Source organism: Loa loa (assembly GCF_000183805.2).
Source record: "Loa loa unplaced genomic scaffold supercont3.464, whole genome shotgun sequence".
NCBI lineage: Eukaryota > Metazoa > Nematoda > Chromadorea > Rhabditida > Onchocercidae > Loa > Loa loa.
In genome coordinates this window covers 15,016-24,590 of record NW_018108644.1, presented here as the reverse complement: position 1 = coordinate 24,590, position 9,575 = coordinate 15,016, and the positions used below count along the sequence as shown (strand labels likewise).

The 9,575-nt window shown below is 29.7% G+C and overlaps 1 protein-coding gene across 1 annotated transcript; it reads left to right on the top strand.

Annotated features, from left to right (window-relative positions):
• Positions 1-2,547: 2,547 nt before the first annotated feature.
• Positions 2,548-4,288, top strand: LOAG_05377 (GYF domain-containing protein; the record flags this gene model as incomplete). The annotated part of the gene is made up of 5 exons (XM_003140914.1): positions 2,548-2,617; positions 2,711-2,841; positions 3,063-3,422; positions 3,676-3,804; positions 4,220-4,288. The coding sequence occupies 5 exons, from the start codon at positions 2,548-2,550 to the stop codon at positions 4,286-4,288; spliced, it is 759 nt and encodes a 252-aa protein (XP_003140962.1).
• Positions 4,289-9,575: the final 5,287 nt, after the last annotated feature.

The window sequence follows — 9,575 nt, the reverse complement described above, 5'->3', positions numbered from 1 at the left end:
CTTTAAAATAAAAATTGATGAAATATCATATTTCAATATCACAATATAATATCACGTTGATCACATTATAGCGCCATAAAAAAAAAAAAAAAAACGTATCTTAATAAATGAAACAAAACGATAACAATTAAAAGGATAATATAACAAATCATTCTTATCAATCTTTCCATTCTCTCCAAATGTAATACATACTATTCTCATTCCTATTTTTATCAGTTTTTGTGCTCTCTTTAAATACAATACACTTTATTTCACTCCTTGTATTTTCAATCAATCATTCCATTCCACAAATTATACCTAGTGATAGTATTCCATTGTGTATTCCGACTGGTAAAATCATCAAAGTGAAAGGGCAATTTGCGCCGCCGCTTATCTTTATTTTCCTTATCCCCTAGTCCCAGAAAAAAAAGAAACCATATTAGTTGAGATTTACTGATTTGCTTAACGCTACCCGCGTGATTTCTTGCTTTGGGATTTTATATCAATTTTTGTGTAGTTTGGTTGTGTTGCTAGTGTGTTTGTTGTTTGGGGTCCATTGGGATTGTTTTAGATTTGTCCCTGCCGGTTTCTCACTCATCCTGTTATTAATGGCCTACCAAGCAGGTCTTGGCTCTCGAAGGGGTTATAACCTATCAAATAGGTCATAGCTACAGCCAGAATAAATTAAACGAACCGATAATCATAAATGTTTGTACAACAGGAATAGTAACTTTTCATATTTCTCAAGTATGACAACCCATCTGGACCTGAATGCATCCCGTAGACTTGAAATATCGAAGATAATCGAATGATAACGGGTTTCATTGGTTTTCTCAGGAATTGCGGACATCTTGATGCATTTAATATGGAAGATATCGTGGATTGCATATTAATTAATCAGCATCCTTGTTAGGACACCATGCGTTTTGCATTTATTTCCTTGGCCTCAGTATTTCCGTGAACGAGACTTACCTGTTTTGTTTGCTATCTTTAAAAAAGCATTACAGGATTTGCAAAACTCCAATGTCTGCAAAGTTAATATAAGAATTGCCAAATTGTTGTGAGTGATAACTGTAGCACTTTTAGCAGGATGCATGCCAAAATATGTGTTTTGCAATTCTTGCAGGCATGCATGCCTTCACTAAATTCGGGAATTGATATCATTTACTGCTTCACACATTGATTTTGCATTAAATAGTGGGGATTTGTTCATTTGAGTTCTTCGCTACGAATGATTGCATGGATTTTAATGATTGATAGAAAAGAAAAGGTCCAGGGAAAATAACATTAATTTGGGTAGTTTACTTTTGGGAAGAAGTAAGTGAGATGAGAAGTTGCGGTCATTTTTTGAACATATTATTCCTTGGGAAAAGAATGAAGAGGTTGGAAAATGACTGAAATGGAAATTCAAGAAGACGAGATGGTCTTTTGAAGGGTCTTGATTTCCGTGTTTTAAACCCTTAATAGCAAGCGTCTCTAAAGAACTTTTTTCTTTCTCTTTTTTTTATTTATAATCTCACTTTCTTACGCGCTTTTTACATTTTGAAATTGGTCATGAAGAGGATGACAATTAAAAACTTGAACATTTTATTTAATTTATTTCATAATTAATAAGTATCAAACGAAGGACAAGCATCTATAGTGATTGTTTATTACACATCAAGAAATGTGTTATCTCTTCCTCTCAATATTCATCTATCTGTTCGTCCTCTTGCTTATCCTCCTTCGATCAATGTATCCGAAATACATCATCATCACCATCCTCCCACTGATCTATCTATGAGAGATTCTTTGTATTCTTCAAACTTTGCTATTCTTCAATAAACTGATGAGCATCAATTTTTTTCTCGTTCATTTACGATGATTCTTATGCTGGAAAAGTAATGATTTAGATCAGAGAGGAAAATTATTTAATTAATACCAAATTTTTGCTGGATCTTATCTCTGTTTCAGCAATGTCATTTTTTTTCTATGATAATATCCATTTTGATTAGGCTGGAACAACCAGCATCTGTTGAACGAATAATCTTACTTATTTTAGATTAGGCTCAACGAGTGGGTTTAACTTGAATTAACGAAATATCTGATGATATTTCAAATTTGCTTTGGTTTGTTCTTACTGCTGAATAAATCTGTAACTCTTGTGAATTAAGGGACAAGGCGAGCAAAACTAATATGATTCATTTCGCAAACAATTTTTTTGCTTATTAATTGAACGATTTAGTTCCAAAAATTTTGGCATTTCTGAATTAAAGTGTCGTGAAGGATATTCCAAAAGGGGAGAAAAACAACATAGCTATGAAAAAGTTGAATATAGATTAAGTAGGTTAGACACTGTGGAACATCAGCCTCATAAATTAGGCTTATGAATTGATTTACTTAATTATTCATTTATACTGATTACAATTCACTGGTCGTGACTGATTAGGATTTAGTGTGTTTTGATATTCTTCAAATCCAACCTTATTGTTTTTGCTGTGTGCGTGGTATGTTTACGTAGAAATAATTGTTGTTGAAAATATTCGGAAATTAATGTGGTCAAGTTTTTCAACATTTCGTCTTCCAAGAATGGATCCGAATCGTGACGTTTTGAGCAGTCCGAAATGGTTTTATCAAGGAGAAGATCGTCGTGTTTATGGTAGGAGATTTTTCAATGAACTTCCATGTAGTTTTGAATGACTGGGAGGAAATTTCTTATTTATCAAAAGCTATATTTATTAATAAATCCTAGGTCCGTATTCATCCGTGGAAATGCAGAAATGGTGCAAAACCGGTTATTTCACAGATACCATGCTTATTCGTACGAAAAACGAAGATCGTTTCCATACGCTTGCCGAATGGACACGTTATAGTAACGGACAGGTGAAGATTCCAAAGATCTTATTTCAGAAATTTTTACTTTTTGAAATTCCACAAAGAAAACACTTTATCATAATTTCGCAAATATTCTTTATTTTGTGAAATCATATTAGCATTTTGGGAGAATTGTGGAGCACTGAGATCGGCCTGGCCATTTTTATAAATAGTGACACATTGAGTGAGAGTCTCTTCTTAAAGAGAGTTTTTCGAAAGTTGATTTCCAGAGTCCGTTTTTGCTTCTGGTCAATTCTTTCGATCATTTGGTCAACATGAGCATGCAAATGCAAATGTCCCAGTTAATCCTGACTCCCGGTCGTGTTCCAGTATCCGGCGGCCCTTACTTTATGGTGCCCCAAGCTTCAGCTGCAGCAGCGTCTAGCCCTGTTCCTGGTTTCCCGCCAGCACCTGGTTTCATTGCTTATCATCAAAATCCATTGGTGGTTGCACCTCCAGTACCGTCCTTTGCACCGCATCAAGCTTTCTCACAACCGCCCAGTGAACCTGTCGATGAAGTGCCGTCGAGTGCAAGCAATACACCAGATGATAGCGATGCGGGCTGGAATATGAATGCGATGCAGAATGCGGTACGCCTTTTGATTTTATTAAAACTAGGGTAATTTGTTTTATAAACATTTCAGATTTTATCTACAGATTAAAAGTTTGGATATCGTTTCAATTTCGGTTGTTCAAATTCAAATTTACAATTACGATTCCATTAATTTCCAAAATTTTCTTCAATTTTCTCGATACCTCTTTTTTTCAAGATACTTTTCAAGATACCTCTGAATTTTCAGGATATCTCTTTTTTTTTGTTTCGTTTCAAATTTATTTGTTCAGGCTCTCCTGCCGCTTCAGGAAAAATCTACCGATACATATGATGCATCATGGAATCTGGCGCGCGATATTGGTACTGAAGCAGAACATTCGGAATGCTGTGATGCCTCCACCCAAACCAATCCAGGAAGAGTTTGTTTTTGATACCACTCTTTTATGCTCAGTGCAATTCCTCTCTGATTGCCATACTTATTTAAGGATATCTAGAAGTAGTTGAGCGTTAAAGAGACTGAATTAACATATTTTTTAATAAGGACTTTATCTCCATTCTGCACATAAGTTTCACAACACATACTAGAATATCTCCCTTACCTTATGTTGAATTCATCCGATCTCGCATTTAACAAATCAAATAACAGATCTATCTGTCAGTTTCTATTTGATGTTTTTTGACCATTTAACGTCTTAAATGACACAAAAAGATATAGAAAATTGAGGTACATGCAAGACTGCTTTAAGGTGGTTGTATATAGCTATTTCTTCTTGTTGTATGAGAAATATTATACTCACAGCGAATAGTAGTTCACTGTGTCATTATATTTTTTAGATTTCGGCAGAGCAAGCTGTGCGACTTCTTTCCGAGCTGATCGGGATTCAGTTGGAGATTGAAAGTTGAAGAAATTTCTGCTACGTATGGTTTTCATGAACGATGCTTGTTCTTGACAAAAGTCATGGCGAAGTCGTCGGGAACGATGATTTTTTCTAAATGAAGGAGTGTCATTTTGCTTGAGTCGCAGACGTACTTCCGGTTGATGTAATTGAGATGGTAGGAAGAAGGGCGTGTTAAATATTAGGAAATGCTTTGAACAATATTTTGACGGGAAAAAGGTTGGTTAAATGATAATATATGGTTTTGAAGGACAAATAATAAAAGTTCCTTTAACAATAAATTGGAATATGAAGCACCAGACATCATATAAGAGGAATTGATATCTGAGATAGCTTCATTTGCCACAGATATTCAAAATATAATTTTTTGATAACTTTCGAGTTTGTTAGTTTCAAGTCCTTCAAATTACTTGTCTTTTCATATCTGGTCCTTCATTTTTTACAAGTAAAAGTGTTAATTCTCTTTTAACGTAGTTTATACTTGTTTGTTTGTTTGTGTCTTTGGTTATTTGTTTGTTTATCAATGATGCAACTTGCTTTTGCCCATATTTCGTTATTTCTTGCGAAGTCAATTTTTAAATCTGTTATTAATCTAAAGCATCTTCAATTCATGCATGTTTGATGTGCTAAATTTTTTTGAATTCGCTTGGCTAGTTATCCAGGGTTGAGTAAACATCAAACATACACAATATATAAATCAGAGCATTAATTGTTCCTAATATTCTGCATGTCGAAGTATAACTGAACTATTATTTGATATAATCACATATATTTCCTTCAAGATTTTTCTCTTTCAGATGCAAACATGTAGTACGAAATGTTCGTCGTTGATTCATTTGCAATTCGTTCTCTCCTGTAGATGTTGCGTTATCTTTTATATTTATGTAATACACCGATGTACTTGTGTGTTAATTGTTATCAACCGTGTGTAACTGCGAGGTTATTGCATGAGTTAACAATGAAAAAATTTTTAGTTTTTTAGGATTAAAATTTCATCTTCCAAGCTTATTCAATGAGGTCGCTTCGATTTTCAGTTAATATTAAGATGTTAGTAACGTAATTTTCTAAAAAAAAATATATATATATAACGCAGATAGTTGTCTTGAGAGATATTCTTAGATTTGGATCTCATACGCACAGTATTACACTTACTCCACCAAAGTCTTCAATCATCCAGTTATGTTGTACATCTTGCTGCTACGTATTCGCTTCAGCAATCTTTTTTCTTAGATGTGAATGATGTATTCACTTCCTTATTGAATTTGAAGCTTCTGAAAAGTTTCTGAATTAGGGATTTGTCATATAATTGCTTTTACTTCTTGTGACAAAAAAATAATTGCATTATGACCTGAGTAATAGCTTTTTAAACACTGAATAAATTTATCGATTTATTATGAATTTTTTCTAAGGAATTCTAAACTAATTTTTTTTTCTATGGGATTCCTGAGGAAAATGAATTTTCTAGAAGGAAGAAAAGATACATCTTCAAGTTTGTTGCTCATGCATTAATCGCTCATTATTATTTCCTTTTTTTTTCTAGTTCTTATCGGGTTAACTTAGTTTGTTTGCTTCTTTTTTTACCGCTGTTTTAAAAATGTGCATATATATATATATATATATATGGTATGGAAACTTCCTAATTTCAGGATTTCTTGTGAATAATTCGTTTTATTATGATTGATCTGAATCCTGAATTACTGTTTGCTGTGGTAGTTTCCATAAAACAGTTTTGTTCATCGTTTAATTTCAGGATTTTCTAGTGTATGGTATATGTAGTCTCAAAAAATTGGCATCGAAATTGATTCCATTTTCAAAATAAAAATCAATTTCATTTATGCTTAGGGTAGAGTTGATTTACATCACTGTGGGCAAGATTTAGACAAATTTTCACTGTTTTTTTCCATGATTTCAATGAAATATCTCCAGCATTTCATGTAGGAAGGAAATTGGATGTTAATATAATAATATTTTTTTATTCCAATTTTGACAAGATTAAAGGACAATATATTTGGGTTATTTCTTCATTCCTGGGCCTTATCATGCGTTTATTTGTCGTTTGTCCTTTGCCAGAAATTAATTTCTCTTTCGCGTATGATAACTAACGGATCGCTCTATGTCAAGTCCTTCCTTGCAATAGTTTGGTTATATATTTTCTTTTTCTAATCACGGATTCTACCTTTGCCATCTTTTTTGCTTTGCATTAGTCTCATCTTGCAACAATAATTATATTGAAGCTTATATACCCTGTGTCAAATGTATTTTATCAGAAAATGTTGTTTTACTGTTTTTTTTTTCTGTTCATTTTTTTTCTTTTTTTCATTTCAGCATATTGCTATGTTTGCTCTTTTATTTTACACTGGATGAATGCTTGGCTTAGCAACACTATCATATACATGGTAACTTTGTATGAAAAAGAATGTTATAAAAAAGTTTCTGTATGTCGAATAATTTTCATAAATTGGCACTGAATAAAATTAAGTATATTTCTCTTTAAAAATACATAACTTTGCTAATTCAATTATCCGGTTATTCCGGAAAATCAGTCAATACGTTTGAAAGCATGAAAATGTCGATGATACATGTTTCATTTGTTTCATTCATTGTTCTAATTCAAAATGGTAGCCAGACATTGCATGATATTGCATAAGTTGTAGTACGGTATTGGACGATCCATGGTACAAAAATAGGTTTGTTAATTTCGTCTATCATTAAAAGTTACATGGTCCATTGCAACATTGCAAGAGAAGTAATTAAAATATTGCGAATTTAATAATATGATACAAAAAATTAAGTTTTTACTACATATGACTGATCTTAGAGCAATAAATCAAAAATTACTAGGACTGGTCATAAATAATGTTATCTAATAATCAAAAATTTGAAGTTGTCCTACTGTAGTTTTTACAGTGATCAGAAGAAATAAAAAAAAAAATAACTTGTCATAAAAAAAGTTTGTCTTTTTCTTTGTATACATTGCAACCTTTGCGAAAGATCATTTCATTATCAGTCTAACTGATAAATATGTTATTTAATAATATGAATATAAAAGGAATGACGCATTTGTTTAAGATGATATATTTTTCAATTTTGTATGATTAATATTTAGGGTAATTGATTAAAAAAAAAGAAAAAATGGTCTGATTATTTCTTATCAGTTATTTCTCTTTCATATATGATCAAATTTGATAGATGTAATAATATGAAATGATTATGAAATAAATACAATTAAATTTAATATTTCGTTTCATTATCATAAAAATTATAAATTAGCAAATAAATTTTCAATTCAAATGGTGAAATTTAACAAATAATTCAATATTTCACGTTAATATGGCTTTGCTACAGTCTATTATATACATTATTATGCACAAATTGGAAATGAATATAATCAATTCATTATCATCTTTCAATTTTCAGGAATTTTTCTGTCTAATTTTTGTTGTTAGCATACATTTCGAATTTCAACAGCACTTTATTTCGTGCTATTCTGTTCAATATATAGTTGTTATAAATAAGTAATTTTATATGAATAATAATGAATTACTCAAAAAAGAAATGAAGGCAAGTTTAACTGATCTCGAATTATAAAATAATTTACTAAAATTTTAAGTTATCCCTTTTTTGTTTTCTTTTTCCTCACTTCCTTTTTTATCCATTAGAAGTTATTCAAAGCCTATAATAATAATAATAACATGAAAATCAATATAAGAATTGAATAAAAGGATATTATAAAATTTACAAATATTCCTTACAGTAATTAGCTTCATTAACTTAAATTGGATTTTAAATCTAAAATCGAAATTTGGAAAAAAAAAGTGGAAACAACTGAATAGTAATTATTTTCGAATAAAAATTTACGATAGGTTCTTTTTTTTTTTAATTTTTATCAATATAAGGATAGTTATGAAGGAAAAGATTTTTGAATTTATAAGCTGGAAAATATCATAAAGCAAGGTGACGTCATTCAATGTAATTAAATATAGGAGTCAAACTAAAAAAAAAAGGAAGAAAATTCCTCTTTTTTCAAACCTTTTTTTTTTCCATTTTAGGATTTAAAATAACGAATAATTATGATATCCCTTTATCCGTACCGTATACCGTACCAATATATTCCGATTCTTGATATTTTACTCCTCACTTAGCTTCTTCGTTTTCTTTAAAAAAAAAAAAGGCAAATGTTTATAAATCAACAAAAAAAGAAGCTTATGCATAATCAAATTTTCTCCAATTATTTTCACTAATTAATGCAATTATTTCATTAATTAATGCCCAATTATAGTGATTGTTGTAAAAAAAAATAATTTTTACATGCTTAATTTGTAATTAATTATATTTACCTTTTCTTTCTCTTTTTTTTTTCATATCCTTAAATTTAACATTTATTCTTTTTTCGTCCCCTTTTTTAATTTTTTCTTTTTTTTTTTAAAAATCAATTAACATTTTTTCAAATCATTCTTATCAATAATACAATTGTTATCATTAAATTTAATATTACTTCAATTTGTAGCTTATTTAATGTGGTATGACATTTCCGGTTCTGACGTAATTAGAATTCAAATAACTTTTCACTCATCAAGCTACTTGTCGTCTTTCACTTTTCTTCTTTTTTTTTTTTTTTTTTGATCCAACCATCGATTAAGATTCCTGTTTTGCGTTAGATTGTTCATCAGTGTATTTTGTTAATATAATAACTGAGCATTATATTATAACAAGAAATTTTAATTTACTAAAAAAAAAAAAGAAAAAAGAAAATTAAAATTTATTTCAAATAATTTTTATAACATAAAAATTTATTAATTTCTCAATAAAAAGCATTGTATTGCATTTTTAAAAATTTTCAATAAATCAAAAAATTTTAAGTAAATTAAAATATGAAATTTTCAATAATATATTAGGTTAAATAAAAATAAAATTTTAAAAGAGCAAAAAAAAAGCGGATGATCAAAGCAAAAAGGATTATTAAATTAAAAATTAAAGCAAAAATAAGAGCGACACTTTTTATCATGAATTAAATTTGCATTAAACTTAATTAATTAATGCTTATTTTTATCTTCCCTAATTTTTTCCAACTTTTATTTTGTATTCTTTCAAATATTAGCTTGAATCATTTTTTAATTCAAATTATTTCTCTTTTTTCCTTTTAAATTCAAATTATTTCGTTTTTTTTCTTTTTCTTTTTAAATCCAAATTATTCCTCTTTTTTCCTTTTAAATTCAAATTATTCCTTTTTTCTTTTCAAATTCAAGCTGTTTCGTTTTTTCTTTTCTTTTTAAATCCAAATTATTCCTCTTTTT